This window comes from Microcaecilia unicolor, chromosome 8 (assembly GCF_901765095.1).
Source record: "Microcaecilia unicolor chromosome 8, aMicUni1.1, whole genome shotgun sequence".
NCBI classification, from domain to species: Eukaryota; Metazoa; Chordata; class Amphibia; order Gymnophiona; family Siphonopidae; genus Microcaecilia; species Microcaecilia unicolor.
This window is the reverse complement of record NC_044038.1, coordinates 241,395,628-241,420,775: the sequence shown is the minus strand read 5'-3', so window position 1 is coordinate 241,420,775 and position 25,148 is coordinate 241,395,628. Positions and strand designations below refer to the sequence as shown.

Here is a 25,148-nt window from a genome sequence, read left to right as displayed (position 1 = left end):
TATTTCTAGGATAAGCAACATTAAATCTGTTTATCTCTTTTGGGATTTTGCCAGGTACTTGTGACCTGGATTGGCTACTGTTGGAAACAGGTACTGGGCTTGATGGACCTTCAGTCTGTCCCAGTATCGCTATGCTTATGTTGTTAGGTGATGGACACAGACAATAGCACCATGCAAAGATGGTGTTGTTGAGTAAAACAGTTCATTAATTTCCCTGCTAGTGCTGCTTTCTGTTTCTCAGTATGCTCCAGCAGATTGTGTAGACATGTGGCCTGACGCAGCAACTGAGTGCCACCTTCAATACAAAGAGAAAGTACTGAAGATTACACACATTAATTTTGCCTAACATAGCTTCCTTAAATGAAAACAATCATATATGACCCCTGACATATGCAATTAGCTGAAAGACAGGCTGTGTCGGGTCTGCTGTCTTATTATCCCATCAGGTCCCACTGCACTGTGTTGTTCTTTCACTTGGTTTGTGTTGCTGTGTCCCTCTGAGTTGCTTACTACGTAAGGGATCATGGGCGGGTTATGGGTTCTTTATTGAATACTAGGAAAAAAGGCCCGTTTCTGACAGAAATGAAACGGGCGCTAGCAAGGTTGTCCTCGGAGTGTGTGTGAGAGTGAGTGTGTGATACAGAAAGAGTGAATGTGTGTGTGACTGAGTGAGACTGCAAGGTGCAGTGTCCGCTCTCCCTCCCTCCCACCCAGTTCCAGGGTCGTTGTCCCCCATACCTCCCTCCATCCCAGTTTCTGGGTCCGCCTGGCCCCCTTCCAAGTTCCAGGGTCAGTCCCCCCTCCAAGTTCCAGGGTCCGCTGTCCCTCCCATCCACTCACCCTGTTCTAGGGTCGTTTCCTCCCTCCATCCCATTTTCTGTGTCCACCTGGCCCCCCCTCCAAGTTAGTTCCAGCGTCGTTGCCTCCCCCTCTATCCCTCCCTCCCTGTTCCAGGGTAGTTGCCCCCTCTCTTTCCCTCCCCTCCAGCCACCCACCTGCAACGTGGTGAAGCTGACTCCGTGGCTGAAGTGAAGGTTTTTTTTTCTCTGCATGTTTGTCGCTCTGTCACCATCTCTGTCGGCCCCGCCCTCATGCCTCTGATAGGTCTGCCACCCTCGGTGTCAAAACGTGATGATGTCGAGGGCGGTGTACCTATCAGAGGTGTGAGGGCGGGGCCAACAGATGGTGACAGAGCGACAAACCTAACGATCCTAACGAACCCTTCACTTGAAGCCACTGAGTCAGCTTCAGAACGTTGAAGGTGCCTTTTACTATAGTAGAGATTGTTAGGCCTGCCTGTTTACACCTGCCATTGCTGACTTGTGCTAATATCCTAGAAGGAATTATGTGCACAAATTTGCTATTATTTTCGAGTGCCTAACGTTTAGCGCCCTTTCTGCAGACATGGTACTCACATATCCGATGCAAGAGTAGGTAGATGTTCTGAGACTGAGGTATCTTTGTGTATAGGAGCAGGCTCTGGGGGTACAACAAGCTCCTTGACTGTGTCCAATGAGAGGTAATTTCTGTTGGGTTTAGCACCACTAATAATTTTGAGAAATTGGCTTCTATGGATGTTGGTATTTGAGTTCTTTGGGGGGGGGGGGGGGGGGACTTCAAATACAAAATGTTAATTGCAGTGTGGTCCACAAAATGCTCTAAAGAGATGATATATGTCCAGAGCAAGAAAAGCCAAACAATTTATTTGTTGGATAATTACTAATAAAATGAATTAAACCTAGCATGCCCTTTCTGTTTTAATAACCTGCAGACTTTTGCAGGTGAAGTATCTTCAGGACATGTATAACTCTTGTCTGTAATATGGATAATTAAGATTTTGAAAAGCGTGAAGGACAATTCTGTAAATGGTACTTCAGTTTAACGCCTGGCTGCAAGAGTCCGTTATAGGATACTAGTGTGAGCAGCATTGGCATACTCGCTCATAGGCATGTCCTTTTATGTGTAAGCTGGCACACCTAGGTTCACCAAGTGACGTGTGTAGTTTAAAGTATTCAGTAAGCTACTTGCATAACTGGTAGACATGCCTATGGTGTGCCCATGTGTACACCCTCCCCCCTTGCAGCTAGGCACTACCTTATAAAATAATGCCTAGTGTACGTGGAGGGGCATAATCGAATGGGGCTGGCCATCTATATGGGCGGCCATCTGCAAGGCCGGCCCCAGAAAGCGGCCTACCCGACCGTATTATCGAAACAAGATGGCCGGCCATTTTTCATTTCGATAATACTGTTGGGGCCGGCCAAATCTCAATATTTGGGCCGGCTTTAGAGATGGCCGGCATTAGAGATCACTGCCATTGGTTTCCCGCTGATAATGGAAACTAATGGCGGCCATCTCAAACACGGCCAAATCCAAGCCATTTAGTCATGGGAGGAGGCAGCATTTACAGTGCAGTGGTCCCCCTCACATGCCAGGACACCAACCGGGCACCCTAGGGGGCACTGCAGTGGACTTCAGAAATTACTCCCAGGTGCATAGCTCCCTTACCTTGGGTGCTGAGCCACTACCCACAACTGTACAACACTACCATAGCCCTTAAGGGTGAAGGGGGGCACCTACATGTGGGTACAGTGGGTTTTGGAGGGCTTACATTTATCCCCACAAGTGTAACAGGTAAGGGGGGGGATGGGCCTGGGTCCGCCTGCCTGAAGTCCACTGCAGTACCCACTAAAAACTGCTCCAGGGACCTGCATAGTGCTGTGATGGAGCTGGGTGTGACATTTGAGGCTGGCATAAGCTGGCACAAAAATGTTTTAAATTTTTTTGGGGTGGGAGGGGGTTGGTGACCACTGGGGGAGTAAGGGGAGGTGATCCCCGATTCCCTCCAGTGGTCATCTGGTCAGTTGGGGCACTTTTTTGAGACTTGATCCTAAAAATAAATCGGCCAAGTGAGCCGGCCTTCTTTTTTCCATTATCGGCCGAAGCTGGCCACCTCGTAACCACGCCCCCGTCCCGCCTTCCGTACCCTGCCAAAACGCCCCCTTGAAGTTTGGCCGGCTCTGCGACGGAAAGCAGTTGAAGCCGGCCAAAATCGGCTTTCGATTATACCAATTTGGCCGGGTGTAGGAGATGGCCGGCCATCTCTCGATTTGTGTCGGAAGATGGCCGGACTTCTCTTTCGAAAATAAGCAGGATAGACACCTAGTGTCAGTTTAATGGCACTTTTGATCTGTGTAGGTGGTGCCTGCCTTTAGATGCCAATTTATAGAATTGCCCCATAGCTTTCTTCAAGGACACTAGCTTTGCATGATCTGTTACTTTGGAAGGGCCCATTTGGTAATGAAATTTGTTGTATTTTCCAGGTATTTAATGACCCTATTCATGGTCATATTGAACTGCACCCTCTCTTGGTTAAAATCATTGACACACCTCAGTTTCAGCGTCTGCGGTATATTAAACAGCTGGGAGGCTCCTATTTTGTTTTTCCAGGAGCTTCTCATAACAGATTTGAACACTCTCTTGGGTAAGAAATTAACATTCCTGCTTTCTGTTTTTATTTTTTGTTACATTTGTACCCCGTGCTTTCCCACTCATGGCAGGCTCAATGGAGGGTTAAGTGACTTGCCCAGAGTCACAAGGAGCTGCCTGTGCCTGAAGTGGGAATCCAACTCAGTTCCTCAGTTCCCCAGGACCAAAGTCCACCACCCTAACCACTAGGCCACTCCTCCACTGTTGCTACTATTTGAGATTCTACATGGAATGTTGCTATTCCACTAGCAACATTCCATGTAGAAGTCGGCCCTTGCAGATCACCAATGTGGCCGCGCAGGCTTCTGCTTCTGTGAGTCTGACGTCCTGCACGTACGTGCAGGACGTCAGACTCACAGAAACAGAAGCCTGCGCAGCCTTGTACATGGAATGTTGCTCGTGGAATAGCAACATTCCATGTAGAATCTCCAATAGTAGCAACAGAACCTCAAATAGAAGCAACATTCCATGTAGAATCTCCAATAGTATCTATTTTATTTTTATTACATTTGTACCCTGCGCTTTCCTACTCATGGCAGGCTCAATGCGGCTTACATGGGGCAATGGAGGGTTAAGTGACTTGCCCAGAGTCACAAGGAGCTGCCTGTGCCTGAAGTGGGAATCGAACTCAGTTCCTCAGTTCCCCAGGACCAAAGTCCACCACCCTAACCACTAGGCCACTCCTCTCACTTGTGTAGCCAAGGTAAAGTAATAGTGGGAAGAAGAAGAAATGATATCTTCCGGGGATGCCTGCATAGACCTGTTACTTGATCTTTTGCTGAATTGGAAATTAGGAGCCTTTTTTCGGAAATGTTTTTCCATTTTTTTGTCTATATTTAAAAACATATTAGAGCAAAAAAAAAAAAAAGTCCTAAAAAATGGTGATGAACCCCGAAATATATTACATTTAGTGATGGGAGTCCTCAGAAACCCTTCCACCTCCCTTATATAGGAGGAATTCTAGGGAAAATTACACAATATATAGGTCTCACCTGCCCATAATGGGAAACAAAGTAACCTTAATAAATGCAGGTGACCCCCTGTGTAAATTAAAGCTCACACTATCCTAGGTACTCCTCGTACAAATGTGCCAAAGTAAATTAACGTGAAACACACATTGAAGCTCATCAGCATTCAAAGAGAATCTCTCAAAAATAGAAGCAAGTCTGCACCCTACGCCTGGAATAAACTTCCTGAGCCCCTACGTCTTACCCCATCCTTGGCCACCTTTAAATCTAGACTGAAAGCCCACCTCTTTAACATTGCTTTTGACTCGTAACCACTTGTAACCACTCGCCTCCACCTACCCTCCTCTCCCCCTTCCTGTACACATTAATTGATTTGATTTGCTTACGTTATTTTTTTGTCTGTTAGATTGTAAGCTCTTTGAGCAGGGACTGTCTTTCTTCTATGTTTGTGCAGCGCTGCGTACGCCTTGTAGCGCTATAGAAATGCTAAATAAAAGGACTGTAAATTTCAAAAACACATTAAATAATAAAGTCCAATGAAAACACTTATGCGATTCAGAAAGTCAATAATGGTATGCTAATTAATATCAGTTCCAGTGTCATGAGGCCAGTAGATATGGTATAGTTAACATTCTGGCTTATCACCGTGTGTGGAAATTTAAAATAATGAGAAGATATGTAAATATTTTACCTATTCTAGGTGTACCACCAAGTAATATTTCAGCCTCTTTTTGAGCTTCTGCAATTTCAACGGTCATATATGCTACAAGTCCCTAATAAAATACACATTAATTAAGACCATTAAAAGCTGTCGCCTTCTACTGATTAGGAAGAGAATAGACCTATAAGCAGAAAAAAGTTCAGGGATTTAACAATTTTAATGGAGCCCAACCGAACCCAGGATCTTCGGTTTCTGCTGAAACCAAATCCTGCAACCGAAATTGGCTGCTCGGTTTTGGCAGAAACCAAAATCAAAACCGTCCCCTCCCCCTTACGCCTAACCAAAAGAGCCCCCCCACTCTCACCCGTCCTGCTCAATCACCCGTAGGCCCTCCCTGGGTCTACTTTAGGAATCCCTTGTGGTCTACTGGCCTCTTGAGGAGCAGGAACTCTGAACATTCTCTTCTGACATATGCCTTGGTGTGTTGCAAGCTGTGTAGGAATAGTTCTTGAATTTGCATCACTCGTTGTGTTTCCATCTATGATAAAGGCTAGCATAATAGCTATTCCTCTATCCAGTGATCTGCCTATATCATACAAATCTCAACATTTTGTCTATAATGCAATTAATGATTCTTTGACTTTCAGTCCCTGAACACAAGTACTCTCGTTAAAACTTCAGAGAGAGGTATTTTAATTGTTACCTTTTGCACATCTGTGTATGGGCCTCCCTGTACTCCAAAATGTGAACTGTTGCTTCCTGGCACAGATGTCCTTATCACTGTCGGTAAACTCTTACTCCTTTTTAGTTTTCTTTCCAGTCTTTTCTACACTGGTTCCAAAAAAGAAGTGTGTGTTCTCAGTATGTACTCTTTCCTTAGTGTATTTAAGACTGGTTAAGTCTTTCATGTGTAAGCCCAAGTTCCTCATCAACCCTCCAGACCGGTCAAGACGCCGGTCTAGAGGAAAGAAAATTAGCAGGTAAGGCCTAATTTCACCTTTTTGGCGCTCTTACTAAGGATTTAAGAGTAATGAGTAGTTTTGATTTTTTTTTATAAGCAGTCTTAACCTAGCTTTCAACGGAGTGATTTTAATTAGCTTTATGTTCTCTGTAGATAATCTCGATAAAAGCAGTTGAACAAATGATGTGTTTGTGTAAATCTTTGATGTATTTGTTTATTGCTGTGTCTTGCTTTGAGCCAGTATGGATAAGCAAGAAATAAAATAAATATTGTCACTTGTTCATACCATCTGAGATTAGGTGTATATAAAATGGATACATATGAGAAATAACCCCTCTCCGAAAAACCCTACCTTTGAAGAATTTTAGACCCTACAGAAGGCGGGGGGGGGGGGGGCAGTATGGAAAACTGCATACTGAGTGCCAGTACGTGGCCATTTCTGTAAGGTTTGTTGACCTTCTTTCCACTTAAGGCAACGGGTACTCTGAGAAAAGGGGTGTAACCAGCGGTGTATCTCAAGGTTTGGTTCTTTTAACACTTTTGTAAGGGATGTCTGGTAAGGTTTCTGGATGATACCAAAATCTGCAATAGGGTAGCCACCCCTGATATATAAGGGACCTAGCAATTAAGAGTCATGCATTTGGGCTACAAAACTGGAGGGAGTGGTACAGTTTAGGGGTGAAGTACTTCTTCATAATAGAGGAGCAGGAAATGGGTGTGGTCATATGTGATGATCTTAAGGTGGCCAAACAGATTAAAAAAAAAGGCAATGGTAAAAGCTAGAAGAAGAGGAAGGGTCAATAGGAAAAAGGAGGCGATGATGCCTCTCTATAAGATTGTGATAACCTCATTTAGAGTACAGTATACAGTTCTGGAGACTGCACTTTCAAAAAGATATAAACAGGATGGAGTCAATTCGGTGGTCTTCATCAAAAAGCATATGAGGACAGTATGTAAACTTTGGAAGAAAGGCAGGGAGGAGAGATGTTAAATACCTCTGAGGTATAAATCACAGGAGGGTGAGTCTTTCAATTGAAAAGCAGTTCTGGAATGACTGGGCATAGAATGAAGGTTAAAGGAGACAGTTTCAGGAGTAACATAAGGAAATACTACTTTATGGAAACTAAGAGAAGTTTCGGGGGGGGGGGGGGGGGGGCTGGTGCCGTCCAGACCCAGATACCCAGTGTCAGAGCCATATAGGGATTAACCCCCTACCCCCTTATCATTGTAACATAGTAAATGACGGCAGAAAAAGACCTGCATGGTCCATCCAGTCTGCCCAACAAGCTAAACTCATATGTGCTACTTTTTGTGTATACCTTACCTTGATTTGTACCTGTCATTGTCAGGGCCCAGACCGTAGAAGTCTGCCCAGCACTAGCCCCGCCTCCCACCACCAGTTCTGGCACAGACCGTATAAGTCTGCCCAACACTATCCCCGTCTCCCACCACCGGTTCTGGCACAGACCGTATAAGTCTGCCCAGCACCATCCCCGCCTCCCACCACTGGCTCTGCCACCCAATCTCGGCTAAGCTCCTTAGGATCCATTCCTTCTGAACAGGATTCCTTTATGTTTATCCCATGCATGTTTGAATTCCATTACCGTTTTCATTTCCACCACCTCCCGCGGGAGGGCATTACAAGCATCCACTACTCTCTCCGTACTTGAGTCTGCCCCCCTTCAATCTCATTTCATGTCCTCTCGTTCTACCGCCTTTGCAACTCCTGAAAAGGTTCATTTGCGGATTAATACCTTTCAAATATTTGAACATCTGTATCATATCACCCCTGTTCCTCCTTTCCTCCAGAGTATGCATGTTTAGTTCAGTCTCTCCTCATACGTCTTGTAAATGCAAATCCCATACCATTCTCGTAGCTTTTCTTTGCACCGCTTCAATTCTTTTTACATTCTTAGCAAGATATGGCCTCCAAAACTGAACACAATACTCCTCATATAGCAGGCAAAGGGAGCCACGGTCACCTTGCCCAAGACATGCTGTTCCATACGGACCCAGCTCTTGTGTGTATCCCTCTGCCATGCCTCCAAATATAGTATTGGTGAAAATTGAGAACTGCCATCCCTACATGGTTGTCCTACCCATCTATGGAAGTTTGCTGTTCCAGATATATTGAAATAATCTCCGATGAAGAGAGCAGAAAGAAATAATCAGGAGTCCTACAATTAAGTACAACAGCATAGGCAACAACATCATCTTTATGGCATGTATCCTTCCCAACCAGGAGATACTCAAATGTTCCCATTTTTCCAAGTCAGCCCAGAATTAACACAGAAGGGAGGTATAATTTGCCTCATACAGTGCCCTCCGATTAGCTGTAAGATATATGCCCAGGTATTTCAGGGGCCCAGTGAAAGGGGTAATGGGACTGTATCCATTCTACATTATTGGACCCAAAGAGACATTTAAAATTTCAGACTTGGTGTAATTTTATTTTAAAATCCGATACCTGACCAAACATTTCTAGATCCTCCATCACTAATGGGAGGGACTTTCTCAGGTGGCCCAAAGTCAGCAATACATTGTCTACAAATATCTTTTTATGAGGCGTCCATTTGCAGTGCTGTGTATGCCATGTCTCCTGTGGAAGCAAAAGGTTCCATGACGTGCAAATAACGGAGAAAGAGCACAGCCCTGTCTTGTGCCCCTGGCCAGTTCAAAGCTATTCTCATATGCCTCATTGATTTGAAGACTGGATAAGGGCTTAGTGGGTGTTGTCAAATGTTTGGCGGCTCGAGACAAACCCAGTTTGATTGTCCTGTATAAGGTTAGGCAGCTGGACTGTAAACACGTGGCCAGATGTTTTGTAAGAATCTTGTAATCCGTCCCTAAAAAGGGAGATTGGCCAATAAGAGCTACACTGAGGTGGGATCTTTACCTGGTTTCAAAGTTACTCCAGCTAACCTCCACGAGTGGGGGAATTCATCCCTATCTTGCAAACTATTAAACATTTGTGTTAAGGATCTCACTAAAAGCCCCCCAAAACACTAGTAAAATTGGTTAGTGAATCCATCGAGGCCTGGAGCTACTAGGAATATTTTATAAGCTGTGATAAACTGTACTGTTTGCCAGGATCTTAAGTTTTCACATGTTTTTTCCCTAGTGTTGGGCATTTGGCAGGATGTCTTGTCCGAGCACTGCATGAAAGACAGCCTGAACTTCAGATTAACCAACGAGATATCCTTTGTGTTCAGATAGCTGGACTTTGCCATGACTTGGGTAAGCATCATGTATAATGACAGATTAGAGGCCTTTTATAGTATAGATAATTTTTGCTTCCTTGTTTTATGAACCATTATTTTCATTTTTGTTGTTTTTAATTTGTTATTCTTTTTTATGAGATGATGATTTAATCAGCATTGTTATCAGATAGGATGGTATTTTAAAATCAATCAACAAATTTATTTACTGAGATGTGAAGTTTCAGGGACAAGTCTGTTTTGTCATATGCATTCTACTACTACTACTATTTAGCATTTCTATAGCGCTACAAGGCGTACGCAGCGCTGCACAAACATAGACAATCCCTGCTCAAAGCGCTTACAATCTAATAGACAAAAAATAAAGTAATCAAATCAATTAATGTGTACAGGAAGGAGGAGAGGAGGGTAGGTGGAGGTGAGTGGTTACGAGTCAAAAGCAATGTTAAAGAGGTGGGCTTTCAGTCTAGATTTAAAGGTGGCCAAGGATGGGGCAAGACGTAGGGGCTCAGGAAGTTTATTCCAGGCGTAGGGTGCAGCGAGACAGAAGGCGCGAAGTCTGGAGTTGGCAGTAGTGGAGAAGGGAACAGATAAGAAGGATTTATCCATGGAGCGGAGTGCACGGGAAGGGGTGTAGGGAAGGACGAGTGTGGAGAGATACTGGGGAGCAGCAGAGTGAGTACATTTATAGGTTAGTAGAAGAAGTTTGAACAGGATGCGAAAACGGATAGGGAGCCAGTGAAGCGACTTGAGGAGAGGGGTAGTATGAGTAAAGCGACCCTGGCAGAAGTCGAGACGGGCAGCAGAGTTTTGTTCCTAATAGTGTATAAGTGTTTAATGCTGATATCATTAGTTTTGTGTGCTAGTAGGAACTCAGGTGAGCGGTGGTGGCTTAACAGTAATGGAATTTAAGAGGGTCTGGGATAAGAACAGAAAGCATGACCCAGGGGCATGTATTGAAGCATTTAAAGCTCTATATTTGCCTAACAGTCAACAGATGTGACTTTCCTTTTCTTCTGCTTGTCCAGACCAGTAGGTTGTGTTCCTTTACCAGCAGATGGAGGTAGTGAAGCTGAACTCTATTTTGACATTAATGGTGTAGCATGGAACTTGGTCAGCATTTCTCTGCCTCTAGCAGATGGTACAGGTTGGTCCGGTGCAGCAGGAAGAATATGGTTGAGTTGGACATACAGTTTCAAGCCTTTGTGCCCATCTGTCCCTGAGAACTTGGGACTAGTATCAGTAGCAGCAACCCTGGTGCCTTGGGTGAGGGCTCATATTCTACTACTTACTACTTAACACTTCTAGAGCGCTACCAGGGTTACACAGCGCTGTACAAATTAACGAATAAGGACGGTCCCTGCTCAGAAGAGCTTACAATCTAAAGGACGAAATGTCAAGTTGGGGTATATGAGATTTCCTGAGAAGAGATGTAGTGATTAGGTGCCGAAGGTGACATTGAAGAGGTGGGCTTTGAGCAATGATTTGAAGATGGGTAGGGAGGGGGCCCGGCGTATGGGCTCAGGGGGTTTGTTCCAAGCATGGGGTGAGGCGAGGCAGAAAGGGCGAAGCCTAGAGTTGGCGGTGGTGGAGAAGGGTACTGAAAGGAGGGATTTGTCTTGAGAGTGGAGGTTACGGGTAGGGACGTAAGGGGAGATGAGGGTAGAGAGGTAAGGAGGGGCTGCAGATCGAGTGCATTTGTAGGTGAGAAGGAGAAGCTAATGGTCTCTTCAGTCACAGGAGTGTTCTCAAGGGAAAAAGGAATTGGAGCCATTCAACTGGGTGCTCATCTCTGCTCAAGCAAACCTATTGGTTTGGGGAACCTACTGCCAAGGACTGGCAGCTAAGGGTCTCTGGACAGGTTAACAGGCTGCTTGGTCTATAGACAGATTCGAAGCGAGAGCCATTCATTTAGCGCATCTTCTTCCCCTTCTGAGGGAAGCTGTGGTTTGGGTGTTGTCAGACTATATCGCAGCAACAATGCCACAACAGTGGTCGTTGAGCAGCGAGTCACCCACTGTATGGTGTCACAAGATCACCAATACACTGCCGTCTTCTCTGCTACTTTGGTGCTAAATGCAAAATGTGAACTATGCAGTTGAAATTTTAGATTCAGTACCAGGTGGCAGAAGAAGAGGCCGTGACCTGATATGTGCCGTTCTCAGTACCAGGCCTGGAACTGGGGTGAAAGGAGGTTGTGCATCTGTATGCTCACACTTGCTGCTTTGGGTAGGGGGGGGGGGGTGGTTCACAGCCCTGACCAGGCTGCAGAACCTACATGCTAGGTCAGAGGAGGAATCCTGTTCAGAAGGAAAGGATCCTCAGGAGCTTAACCGAGATTGGATAGCAGAGCCGGTAGTGGGAGGCGGGGCTGGAGGTTGGGAGGCGGGGATGGTGCGGGGCAGACTTATACGGTCTGTGCCAGAGCCAGTGGTGGGAGGCGGGGCAGGTGGTTGGGAGGCGGGGCTAGTGCTGGGCAGACTTATACAGTCTGTGCCCTGAAGAGCACAGGTACAAATCAAAGTAGGGTATACACAAAAGTAGCACACATGAGTGGTCTTGTTGGGCAGACTGGATGGACCGTGCAGGTCTTTTTCTGCCGTCATCTACTATGTTACTATATGTTACTATGTTAGTCACAGTGGCAACCTGGCACCTAAGGTTTGCTGAACCCTGCAATTAGCATTTTATCATTGGACACATTTCTGGAGGAAAAGTCCATAGTTTGCTATTGAGACAGACATGGGAAGCAAGTGCTTGCCCTGGGATTTATAGTATGGAGTGTTGCCATGACCTGGCTTGGCTACTGTTTGGAAAACAGGACACTGGGCTAGATGGACCATTGGTCTGACCCAGTATGGCTACTCTTATGTTCTTACGTTTTTATTATAATATGTAGAATTTTTGTGTGTCCCTTGCAGTGTGATAATTGTTTTACATGTCTCTTTTTAGGCCACGGTCCATTCTCACACATGTTTGATGGGAGATTCATACCTCTTGCGTGCCCAAATAAGAAATGGAAAGTAAGTGATCTCAGAGTAGCATATCATAAAGTTCCAGTGGTTACTGTTCAGATTCTGAAACTGTCTTCCCCAAAATGATTTAGGTGTGGTAAATATATAAACACACGAGCTAGGAATGGCAATGGACTATAACTGGGAATCGGTGGCAGTATAGCTAAATCAGGTTACCAGAAAGATGGCAAGGTTGACCAGCACAGAGCAGTGGTGTGCCTTTGGTACCTTCTCAGATATGATGTGATCTAGGATGGACTTGGCTTCAAGCTTAGCTGCCAATCGAGGGACTTCCTATGCACAGAGGGTGATGATAAGGAAAGGTGATAACCAGAGTCAGAATAATATAGGGGCATCCAGTGACCTGTTTGTATCAGCATCTGTAAGGTTTTGCTCCTTTATGGTCAGAAGAGAATTCAGGCCTACTCTTTCTATAACTGAGGCCTTCTTTTTTTCAGCATGAAAATGCTTCTGTTCAGATGTTTGATCATCTGGTGTCATCCAATGGATTAGAACAAGTTATGGAACAATATGGTCTTGTCCTGCCTGAGGATTTGTTTTTTATAAAGGAGCAAATAGAAGGGCCCATTATTTCAGAAGAAAACTTAAAGGTAAACGCTGCAGATATTTTATCCATGAATCGTTTATTAAATTTTCAGCTGACTGTTTAAAGTTATTTGTGTTTATACTTGAATGTGTAAGTTAGCATGAAAGTGGCTGACTTTACTGCCCTCTGCATACCCCAATCCTTTCCCCCACATCTCTTCCTATTGACCTACTCTAAATAACTGTGTTATCTCTGTGATACTTTGTAAGCCACACTGAACCTGCTATCGAGCGGGGTATAAATGCCACAAATAATAATAATTGATTCCACCCCAGTTTTGGCTGGATTCATTTTGGACATATATGGGCCAATGATTAAAACTCCAGTGCTATTCTGAATAGCGCCATAAACATACATCCAGAGCAGTGCAGAACGCCCTAATGCTCAAAGCTAATGAGATGTAACTATACGCTTGCTCATAGGGAGTTTGGTGGGAGGATTGCGCTTGTCGTATGCGTAGAAGAGTTCAGCGGTAAGCTCAGCTCCTGTGCACATGCGCCTGGTAAAACCCAAACGTGAAGCCCACATTGGTGTCTGTATTCTGCAGCTTAACTATAAGCGTTTAAAATTTTTTTTTCTGGATTCTTATATATAGATGCAAGTAACAGACACCAATGTGCGCTTCCATATCATCATGCTGATCAATCCATAGACTGGTGGGTTGTGTCCATCTACCAGCAGGTGGAGATAGAGAGCAAACTTTTGCCTCCCTATATGTGGTCATGTGCTGCCGGAAACTCCTCAGTATGTTCTCTATCTCAGCAGGTGGTGGTCACACACAGCAGCAGCTCTGGCTAGGCCTCCAAGCCTAATTTTTAGGTTTTGTTGAGTGCCTGGGGTTGAGGGCTCTTCTTGAGCAAGTGCAAACCTGGTGGCGCCAGGTCCCTCCTTTTCTCCCCCCTCCCGCTGGCTCCGTAAAAAAAAAAAAAAAAAAAAAAAATTTTGAACGTCCTTAAAGGCGTTTATTTCGACGTTTATTTAAACGTTTATTGCAGCTACTCACTGGGACACCAGGTCGTTACAGCTCGGAGCGGAAAGCAGGTAATTTTTACCTTTTTATAGCGGGCAGGGGGTTCCCCGATTGATCTCCACGTGGCCTATGGCGTCGGAGGGCGAGGGCGCAAAGAGTCGCTCCCCGGATCGCTTGTGCGCTTCTAGAGGGGATGCGGGGGTCTTAAAATCTGATTCGCCCTTGTTGGGTGACAGTTTCGTGACCGATGAGTGTCCCGGTCCTTCCTCCGGTGTGGCGGTTTTTCCCGCCATAAACGCCCATCCCCCACTGCTCGCCTCCGCCATCTTGGCCGGCCACGCGGCTCGGACGGCTTCTTCTTGGGCCGCCCTTGAGGTAGGAGACGTTAATGCCATGAACACCCTTAATTTGGGCAACGGCACAAAAGCGGCTAAACTTAAGCGCCATTCTTCCCGCGCGGCTCCTTCGCGGAGTGTCGCGCCGGACGCCATTTTGGATGCGCAGCATGTATCTCCCCCGCTCTTGCGAGCGCCGGTTGAGGGTGCGTCTAGGGCTGTAGCCCAGGCTGCGGAAGTGCACAGTCTGGGGGGTTTCTCCCCCGAGTTTGTTTTGCTGCTGCATCAGGCCTTCCTTATGCAAAACGCTGCCCCTGCTCCCTCGTCTGGTAAAGAGGTTGAGGCCCCCGGAGGTAAACGCCCTCGGGTTGATTCCCAGGCCTTGGAGGACTTTGTCTCCTCCGATGTAGATGAGGGCAGCGTTTCTGAGTTCTCCCAACGGTCCTTTGCGGATTCCTTGGAGGAGACGGATCCCCGCTCAGATGGAGCGGATGACCCCTCTGCAGCGCGGCTCTTTAGCTCAGAGGATTTGCCCAACCTGTTAGTGCAGGCCATGGGCATTTTGAAGATTTCCTCTCCGGAGGACGTCTCTCCCTCAGCCCCTGTTGGTTCTGCCATTATGCTGGGGACGAAGCGCCCGCCTAGAACCTTCCACGTGCATGATGCTATGCACACCTTAATTTCGGCTCAATGGGATGTCCCGGAAGCGAGCCTTAAAGTGGCTAGGGCTATGTCCCGCCTCTATCCTTTGCCTGAAAGTGAACGTGAGGCCTATCTGTGGCCTACCGTGGATTCTTTAATCACTGCGGTGACTAAGAAAACGGCGTTGCCGGTGGAAGGTGGCACGGCCCTAAAGGACGCCCAAGACAGAAGATTGGAGGCGGCCTTAAGGTCGTCCTTTGAGGCGGCTGCTTTAAGTTTGCAGGCCTCAGTTTGCGGTTCCTATGTGGCCAGGGCGTGCCTGACTATGGTGCAGCGGGCTTCCCCCTCGGATCATTCCTTGAGGGCTGATTGGCCGGCCCTGGAATCGGGCTTGGCCTATTTGGCAGACTTGCGGTATGATGTCTTGAGGGCCTCAGCTAAAGGCATGGCTCAGACAATCTCTGCGCGGCGGTGGCTTTGGCTGAAGCATTGGTCTGCTGACCATGCCTCTAAATCCCGCCTGGCTAAATTGCCTTTTAAAGGCAAGCTGCTCTTTGGGGTCGAGCTGGACAAAATCGTGACCGATCTCGGCACGTCTAAGGGCAAGAAGTTACCAGAGGTCAGGGCTCGGGCTAGTACTCGCCCCGGTACCTCCAGAGGACGGTTTCAGGAAGCCCGTCGGTACCGCCCGGGCAGGTCGGGCTCTTCTGCCTCCTCTTCCTTCAAGAGGAACTTCTCCCCCAAGCAGCATTCCTTTCGCAGAGACCGCCGTCCCGGAGATGCTCCCTCCGGTCCTCCCCCAGGGTCTCGTACCCAATGACGGGGCCTTGGTCCACCCCCCAGTGCAGATTGGAGGACGGCTGTCCTCGTTTCTGGGCGAGTGGACCACAATAACTTCAGACGCTTGGGTGCTGGAAGTCATCAGAGACGGCTACAAGCTAGAGTTCTGCCAACCCTTAAGAGACGGGTTTGTACTCTCTCCCTGCAAGTCTCCGGTCAAAGCTGTGGCAGTGCAGCAGACCTTGGACAATCTGATCCGCCTGGGTGCGGTCGTTCCGGTGCCAGAAAATCAGCTTGACAAGGGACGTTACTCCATTTACTTTGTGGTACCAAAGAAAGGAGGTTCTGTACGGCCTATCCTCGACCTCAAAGGGGTCAATCGGGCCTTGATAGTTCGGCACTTTCGCATGGAGACTCTCCGCTCTGTTATAGCGGCAATGAAGGCAGGGGAGTACCTGGCATCCTTGGACATCAAGGAAGCGTACTTGCATATTCCCATCTGGCCTCCTCATCAACGCTTTCTGCGTTTTGCAGTACTGGGCCGACACTTCCAGTTCAGAGCCCTCCCGTTCGGGTTGGCTACTGCTCCGCGGACCTTCTCCAAAGTAATGGTGGTCATCGCGGCCTTCCTGAGGAAGGAAGGAGTACAAGTCCATTCTTATCTGGACGACTGGTTGATCCGAGCCCCCTCTTATGCAGAGTGCGGCAAAGCTGTGAACCGGGTGGTTGCTCTTTTGAGCTCCCTGGGGTGGATCATCAACTGGGAGAAAAGCCAGCTGCGCCCAACTCAGTCCCTGGAGTATCTGGGAGTTCGATTCGACACCCAAGTGGGCAGAGTGTTCCAGCCAGACAATCGGATTGTCAAGCTTCAGGCTCAGGTGGACCAGTTCCTAGTAGCCTCTCCTCTTCGGGCTTGGGACTATGTGCAGCTGTTGGGCTCTATGACGGCCACGATGGAAGTAGTGCCCTGGGCCAGGGCTCATATGAGACCACTACAACACTCTCTGCTGCAGCGCTGGACTCCGATGTCGGAGGATTATGCTGTGCGCCTTCCCTTGGACCCAGCAGTGCGCAAGGCGCTGAGCTGGTGGACGCAGACAGACAAGTTGTCTGCAGGAATGCCTCTGGTGACCCCGGAGTGGATTGTCGTCACGACGGACGCCTCTTTGTCGGGCTGGGGAGCCCACTGCTTGGGAAGGACAGCGCAGGGGCTCTGGTCTCCTGCAGAGGCAAAGTGGTCTATCAACCTCCTGGAACTCAGAGCCATTCGGTTGGCGCTTTTGGAGTTCATCCCGGTACTGGCGTTGAAGCCAGTACGGGTCCTGTCGGACAATGCGACGGCTGTGGCCTATGTCAACCGCCAGGGAGGTACCAAGCGCGCCCCTCTAGCCAAGGAGGCCATGAATCTATGCCAGTGGGCGGAAGCGAACCTGGAACAGCTGTCAGCAGCCCACATTGCCGGAGTCATGAATGTCAAGGCGGACTTTCTCAGTCGCCATACCTTGGAGCCCGGAGAGTGGCAGCTATCTGCTCAGGCGTTCTTGGGCATCATGAAGCGCTGGGGCCAGCCGAGCCTAGATCTGATGGCGTCATCGGCCAATTGCCAAGTGCCGCGCTTTTTCAGCAGAGGACGGGACCCTCGATCCCTGGGAGTAGATGCTCTTCTCCAACAGTGGCCGACACAAGAGCTCCTCTATGTGTTCCCGCCCTGGCCCATGTTGGGCAGGGTGCTAGACCGGGTGGCAAAGCATCCGGGCCGGATAATCCTGGTGGGTCCGGATTGGCCCAGACGTCCCTGGTATGCGGACTTGATCAGGCTCTCAGTCGACGATCCTCTGCGGCTGCCAGTGGAGCAGGGTCTGTTACATCAGGGTCCCGTGGTGATGGAGGATCCCTCCCCCTTTGGTCTTACGGCCTGGCTATTGAGCGGCAGCGTCTGAGGAAGAAGGGCTTCTCAGACAAGGTCATTGCCACTATGCTGAGAGCGAGGAAGCGCTCTACTTCTACTGCTTACGCCAGGGTTTGGCGTACCTTTGCAGCGTGGTGTGAAGCAGGCTCATGTTCTCCATTCACTGCTCCAATTTCTTCAGTGTTGGCATTCCTGCAAGAAGGTCTGGAGAAAGGCCTGTCGCTCAGTTCCCTTAAAGTCCAGGTAGCGGCTCTGGCTTGCTTCAGGGGCCGCCTGAAGGGTGCTTCCCTGGCTTCGCAGCCAGATGTGGTGCGTTTTCTCAAGGGAGTTAATCACCTGCGCCCTCCTCTGCACTCGGTGGTGCCTGCGTGGAATCTCAACCTGGTGCTAAGAGCATTACAGAAGCCGCCTTTTGAACCCTTGTCGAGGGCATCTCTGAAAGACCTGACGTTGAAAGCAGTCTTTTTGGTGGCTATCACTTCAGCCAGAAGAGTTTCCGAGCTCCAGGCACTCTCATGTCGAGAGCCTTTTCTGCAGTTCACTGAGGCAGGGGTGACTATTCGCACAGTGCCTTCCTTCCTGCCCAAGATTGTTTCTCGCTTCCATGTGAATCAGCAGCTCTGTCTCCCTTCCTTTCGTAGGGAGGACTACCCAGACGAATACTCTGCTCTTAAATATCTGGATGTGAGACGAGTCATCATCAGATATTTGGAAGTGACCAATGATTTCCGGAAGTCGGATCATCTGTTTGTCCTGTTTGCAGGTCCTCGTAAGGGTCTGCAGGCTGCTAAGCCTACAGTGGCAAGATGGGTCAAGGAAGCCATTGCAGCGGCTTATGTGGCCGCGGGGAAGGTGCCGCCTATCCAGCTGAAGGCTCACTCCACTAGAGCTCAGGCGGCATCGATGGCAGAGGCCGGCTCCGTCTCCTTGGAAGAGATATGCAAGGCGGCAACTTGGGCATCGGCCCATACATTCTCCAAGCATTACCGCTTGACTGTGGCGGCACGGGCGGAGGCCCGGTTTGGAGCTTCAGTGTTGAGGTCAGGGATTTCAATGTCCCGCCCTGGGTGAGTACTGCTTCGGTACATCCCACCAGTCTATGGATTGATCAGCATGATGATATGGAAGGTAAAATTATGTATCATACCTGATAATTTTCTTTCCATTAATCATAGCTGATCAATCCATAGTCCCTCCCAGATATCTGTATTGTTTATATTCTGGTTGCATTTCAGGTTCAAGTTTAGTCTTCAGTTCCTGTTCAGGAGGACTTCGTGTTCAAGTTTTTCAATGGATTCTTCAAGAGTTGAGACGAATTTGTGTTACAGTGAGCTGCTGCATTCCTCTCCCCTCCGTTTTACGGGGCTGGATTGAGACTTAAATTCTGCCGGCACTCCCTCCCGCTTCGTGCGGCTGTAGGGCAGCTTTGTACCCTTCCCGCTTCGGCGGTGTTAGGGTCAGTCAGCTCCTCCCGCGGTTGCGGTTGCAGGATAAGCCAGATCCCCCCGCATCGGCGGGTGTGGTGTCCCTCCCCCGCTCCGCGGGGATGAGCTGGACGGATTCCCCTCCCCCACTTGTGTGGGGATGAGCTGGGTTAATTCCCCTCCCCTGTTTCGGCGGTGGTGAGCTGGGCAGAGTGTCCCTTTGTGGGTGTAATTCTCTAAGTGCTGAGTCCTGCGGATGGAGCTTTGATATCGACATACTGAGGAGTTTCCGGCAGCACATGACCACATATAGGGAGGCAAAAGTTTGCTCTCTATCTCCACCTGCTGGTAGATGGACACAACCCACCAGTCTATGGATTGATCAGCTATGATTAATGGAAAGAAAATTATCAGGTATGATACATAATTTTACCTTCCTGAGCGTCCCTCCGGACCGGCCCAGTGATTGACTGATGGGTTGTGCACGCCTTCCAGCAGGTGGAGACTGAGACTTCTGACTCATCAGAGATAACCAATAAGAGCCCTTGCCAGATAGTAGAGTCCAGTATTCTCAGTCTCCAGCAGGTGGAATGTGGTGAGCCCTGTCAGTCTCTTCTTCCTTTCTGTGTGTAAACACCCCCCCCCCCCCCGAATTATTATTTAGTTTAATTTTAATTTCTTCTCTTATTTTCTGTGCACCTACTGCTTGGGAACCTTGTGGAGGTAGTGTCCGTGGGGGCCTTCAGTTACCTCGGGGGTGTTACACCTAGATGGCCGGGTCCCCCCCCCCCCCAATCCTCCTGCTTTGTTTAGGTTTGTTTGTTTTTTTTAGTATGGCTGCTTTAAATTTAGACGCAGGACAAGAACACCAATGTGTGCTTCACATTCGGGTCTGCTGTTTCTCAGAACCAGCTTTCAAGGGCTTGCACAGGTTTCCTTCTGCTTCCAAAAGCAATCAAAACCGGTTGATTTTTGCAGAAAGAATCATGAGAGAAGCATGAGAATCATAGGAAATCCTGTCTTCCAACACCCTATCTCCTGCTGGGACCTGGCATTATTTTTTACAGCGGTAAGGCATCTTTGTTTCGGCACTTTTTTCTGATCATTGGGGAGGAATACAAAATGACCTCATTTAAATGAGCTTGATTACATTTGCATGCTATCTGCGCTAGACCATGCTAGACCTCTCTGATCATTCTGCACTGGTACGGCGCTTACTTTTGATCATCGGTACCATAGCAGCTTGTATGTCCAAAAATAATCTGCGTAAATGCCAACAAGTGTCAGAGAAAAGCACGTATACGGTTGGCAGATGCTGCCAAGTGAATAAGTGTTTTGAATATCATCTAAAAGTTCTGCTGCAGCCCAAATAAATTTTTAAGTGAGCAACTGATCTTTATCTGATCAAAAATGTCCTACCTACCCATGTCACTTAAAAGAATAATACTTCTATCATTTTAAACTGGAATCAAATGTTAATATATGGCCTGGCTTTAGATCTGCCACTGGAATAGTGATAGGTAAAGCTATGCAGCCTAAAATAACTGAAGAAGTACTGACTAGGCCAAACAACAAGAAAGTGATTTAATATTTGAGAATCTGCAAAAAGCAGGTCTGAACAATGAGTCCTGACACAAACTGGTACAACTGTCACTTTAAATCAGATGAACAAAATGGAGTCTATTAGTTTTGTATAAAAGGCTACAGAGGTTATACAGAGTTCTTAAGATGGTGTGAAAAGTATTGCGACACAGACAGATGTGGAACTGTTATCTCAACGCTTCCCAAAACATGCTGATAAGACTGTGTGGGAAAGTATCATCTCAGAAATTGAGAGCTAGGTATCTCACCATAGACTTCTATGGAGAGATTTGTGTATAAAAGAGGGGACAAATTGCCATAGTTTTGGAATCCTCCCCAACGCTTCCGTCAGACGGCGAAGCTCTGTCCGGTTGTACCAAGAATCTGTCTGCTGAATGTACCTGATTAAAGTCTGATGTCTGCATTTGTACCAACTTGAAGACTTGTCTTTGGGTAAGAAATAAAATGTATCTATCTATTTAAACCTATCTCTGTCTTTATTCTATCTTCTCTTTACCTTACCTTTAGCTTACAAGGCACATCACATACACTCAGTCTCTGGAGAAACTTAGATAGTTTTTTAATAGGCATTATCTGGGAACATAAATAGCCCAGAGTATACCTAGATCCAGGAAGACAGAAAGCAGTAGTTGTGGGAATTAGCCCCTAATGCAAACCCAGAGCAGACCTCCTTGTGATTGGGTGACAATGGAGGTTGGAGAAACCATACAGAACCTGTTATGTGAAATAGGTATCTTTAGTCCCCCGTGTGATCTGGAGTCAGAAAGAGGTCCAAGGGGGGGAAATTAAAACACAAACTAAGGCTAAAATCGGTAACCTTGCTAGCTGAACTGTAAGAGATTCTTTTTTTAAGATGGTAATTTCCCATTTCTCCATTAATAAACAGCAGTGTAGCTATACATCTTAGTTCTTGCAGTGTGTCTTGCGTTGTCTTTTTCAGGCTTTTTGTTGATTCCTGGATTCTTATTTCAGTTCGTGTCTGGACTCCTTTCTTGCCTGGTCCTTTCACGTTCCTACAAACCGTGTTTTTGCTGGGGGTCTTGCTTTGTATGCTTGCTAGGCTAAGTGCTGTTTTTATCTTGCCCTTAGCATAGTAACATAGTAGATGACAACAGAAAAAGACCTGCATGGTCCATCCAGTCTTCCCAACAAGATAAACTCATATGTGTATACCTTACCTTGATTTGTACATGCCTTTTTCAGGGCACAGACCGTACAAGTCTGCCCAGCAGTATTTCCCGCCTCCCAACCACCAGTCCCGCCTCCCATCACTGGCTCTGGCACAGACCGTATAAGTCTGCCCTCCACTATCCTCGCCTCCCAAACACCAACCTCTCTTCTCCCACCACCTGCTCCGCCACCCAATTTTGGCTAAGCTTCTGAGGATCCATTCCTACTGCACAGGATTCCTTTATGCACATCCCACGCATGTTTGAATTCCATTACCGTTTTCATCTCCACCACCTCCCACGGGAGGGCATTCCAAGCATCCACCACCCTCTCCGTGAAAAAATACTTCCTGACATCTTTTTTGAGTCTGCCCCCCTTCAATCTCATTTCATGTCCTCTCGTTCTACCGGTTTCCCATCTCTGGAAAAGATTTTTTTTGCGGATTAATACCTTTCAAGTATTTGAACATCTGTATGATATCACCCCTGTTCCTCCTTTCCTCCAGGGTATACATGTTCAGGTCAGCAAGTCTTTGCTCATACGTCTTGGAACGCAAATCCCATACCATTCTTGTAGCTTTTCTTTGCAAGGTACGGCCTCCAAAACTGAACACAATACTCCAGGTGGGGCCTCACCAACGACTTGTACAGGGGCATCAACACTTCCTTTCTTCTGCTGATCACACCTCTCTCTATGCAGCCTAGCAACCTTCTCGCTACGGCCACCACCTTGTCACACTGTTTCGTCGCCTTCAGATCCTCGGATACTGTCACCCCAAGATCCCTCTCCCTCTCAGTACCTATCAGACTCTCCCGCCTAACACATAAGTCTCTCGTGGGTTTCTACTCCCTAAATGCATCACTTTGCATTTCTTCGCATTGAATTTTAATTGCCAAACCTTAGACCATTCTTCTAGCTTCCTCAGATCCCTTTTCATGCTTTCCACTCCCTCCCGGATGTCCACTCTGTTGCAAATCTTAGTATCATCCGCAAATAGGCAAACATTACCTTCTAACCCTTCAGCAATGTCGCTCACAAATATATTGAACAGAATCGGCCCCTGCACCGATCTCTGAGGCACTCCACTACTCACCTTTCCCTCCTCCGAGCGAACTCCATTTACCACCACCCTCTGTCGTCTGTCCGTCAACCAGTTCCTAATCCAGTTCACCACTTCGGGACCTATCTTCAGCCCATCTAGTTTATTTAAGAGCCTCCTGTGGGGAACCGTGTCAAAAGCTTTGCTAAAATCTAAGTAGATTACGTCTATAGCATGATGGCTACAGCTAATTTAAACTGCATTTAACCCACTCTGGGGGGGGGAGGGGGTCTGCATTCTGCTTTGTTTTCCTCCACAGCGGCACTCACATCCTGGCTGGGGTCCCTGACATTCACCATCTGGATCTGCTGCACAGACAGAGCTCAGTGTTTAAAGGGGATAGAGGTGATGATGGAGGGTAGAGTTCTAAGTGTGCAGCATCTGTTGGCCAGTTTTAGGAAACACAAGCTTCAAAAGAAACTGCTAAGATGATAGAAGGTGGCACCTATAGACTAAATAGCAACCTCGTGGACCTGCCTCCCAGAAACGCCATAAGATCAGCCCGCAAATTTCTCAATCTGCACTTCCCCAGCTGTAAAGGACTAAAATACAAGCTGACACACGCCATCACCTTCTCTTAAATGAGTACGCAGTTGTGGAATGCACTACCTACAGCCCTGAAAACCATTGACGAAATAACTAACTTTCGCAAATCTCTGAAGACACATCTCTTCAACAAGGCCTACAAAGAGAACCCATAACCTTACAAAACTACCTCACCAATCTACCCAGTTATCAAAGCCCACCTTCTATACTATCCTGCCTACCTTCCTTCTCTCTTCCCTTACTTAATCGTTGTACATTACTAATTGTATCTGATATCCTGGAATGACTATGTCATAACAAAACTCTAAGCCACATTGAGCCTGCAAATAGCTGGGAAAATGTGGGATACAAATGCAATAAATAAATTGAAGCTTGAGGCTTAAGAGGTCCAGCCTGTTTCGTTAAGACTATTGACCTCAAAAGCTTGTGCTGACGCTGTCTATAACCTGCCACCAACTTCTGTAACTTTTGCTATGCCAGATTAATAGTTACCCCTCTAAAAGAAGCTGCAGGTAACGTTCGGGCTGCAAGCGATGTTTAGCTGCAGCTGTAGACCAATTGTATTACAGAAAGACTATAATCTCTATATATAAAACACACCTCCAACGTTCTAATGAAGCCTCAAGCTGGAAACTTGAAGTGGCATAGCGATCCAATTTGCCCATGACTGTCTGCCCTGACCTCGCGTCACAACGTAATGACGTCGAGGGCAGAGCACTGACACTCGAGGGGCGAAACGGACAAGACAAAGGCGCTGAGGCGGAGCAACAACAAAAAAAAAAGAGCGTCCCGACAAAACCAGCGTCACGTCCTCTCATGTCGCTGCGCAGTGCACTCCTCCGGGGTTCTTCTCCAGGGGCAGTGACGTCAAAGGTGAGAAGAGAAGCAGATGCACAGTTGACAAACGATGGCTGGCTGCAGGGCCCCGCTTCCTTTTTAAAACCATTTTTAAAGGTACAATTTCATTTTTTTTTCTATCGGACGGAGGAGGGGGGGAGCGGCGCTCAGCTGATGTAGAACAGAGAGGGGGGTGAGCGGTGGCGACCCGTTTGGGGGGGGGGGGGGAGGGTGGAGCAGTGGCTGCTGTGACCTTGGGGGGGGAGGGTGGAGCACTGGCTGGTGCCACCTCAGGGGGTGGGTAGAGGGGGGAGCGGTGGCAACATATGGGGGGGTGGAGGGTGGTGGTGTCGCAACTTGGGGGGAGGGGGGAGGAGCGGCGACTTTGGGGGGCGGCAACTTTGGGGGGCATGACGGAGGGCAGATACTGTGCCTCCAATGTTGCAATGGGACGTCATCTGTCGTCCTGAGGCCAGAGGGGAGGGGGTTCAGAGTCCTGAGAGGGGGGAGGGAGACGGAAAAGGGAGGAGGAGGAAGGGGTAGGGGTCCTGAGACCAGAGGGGGAAAGGGTGGTCCTCAGACCTGAGAGGAGGGAGAGGGGTCCTGCAACCATACAGAGGGAGGGGGGCGGTATCTCTGGCACACACACATTGTCTCTCTCACTCTCATACACTGTCCACCACACACTCTATGTCTCACACTGTGTCACATTCACACACTCACACACACACTCTCTCACAGACACGCTCGCACCCACACTCACTCTCTCTCTGTCACACACACACATTCACTCTCTCTCTCACACAGTCACTCTCACACACACTCTCTCAAACACACACACTCAGAGGCACACCTTGCTAGCGCCCGTTTCATTTGTGTCAGAAACGGGCCTTTTTTACTAGTGTTTACATAATTA

General features: G+C 47.7%; 1 protein-coding gene across 1 annotated transcript in view; it reads left to right on the top strand.

The window, feature by feature from the left end:
- The window catches only part of SAMHD1 (SAM and HD domain containing deoxynucleoside triphosphate triphosphohydrolase 1), an 88,566-nt gene that overhangs the window by 13,017 nt on the left and 50,401 nt on the right, over positions 1-25,148 (top strand). The window contains exons 4-7 of the mRNA XM_030211626.1: positions 3,324-3,484; positions 9,201-9,316; positions 12,250-12,320; positions 12,770-12,922. Of these exons, the coding sequence (XP_030067486.1) occupies positions 3,324-3,484; positions 9,201-9,316; positions 12,250-12,320; positions 12,770-12,922 (501 nt within the window). The remainder of the gene's footprint in view (positions 1-3,323; positions 3,485-9,200; positions 9,317-12,249; positions 12,321-12,769; positions 12,923-25,148) is intronic.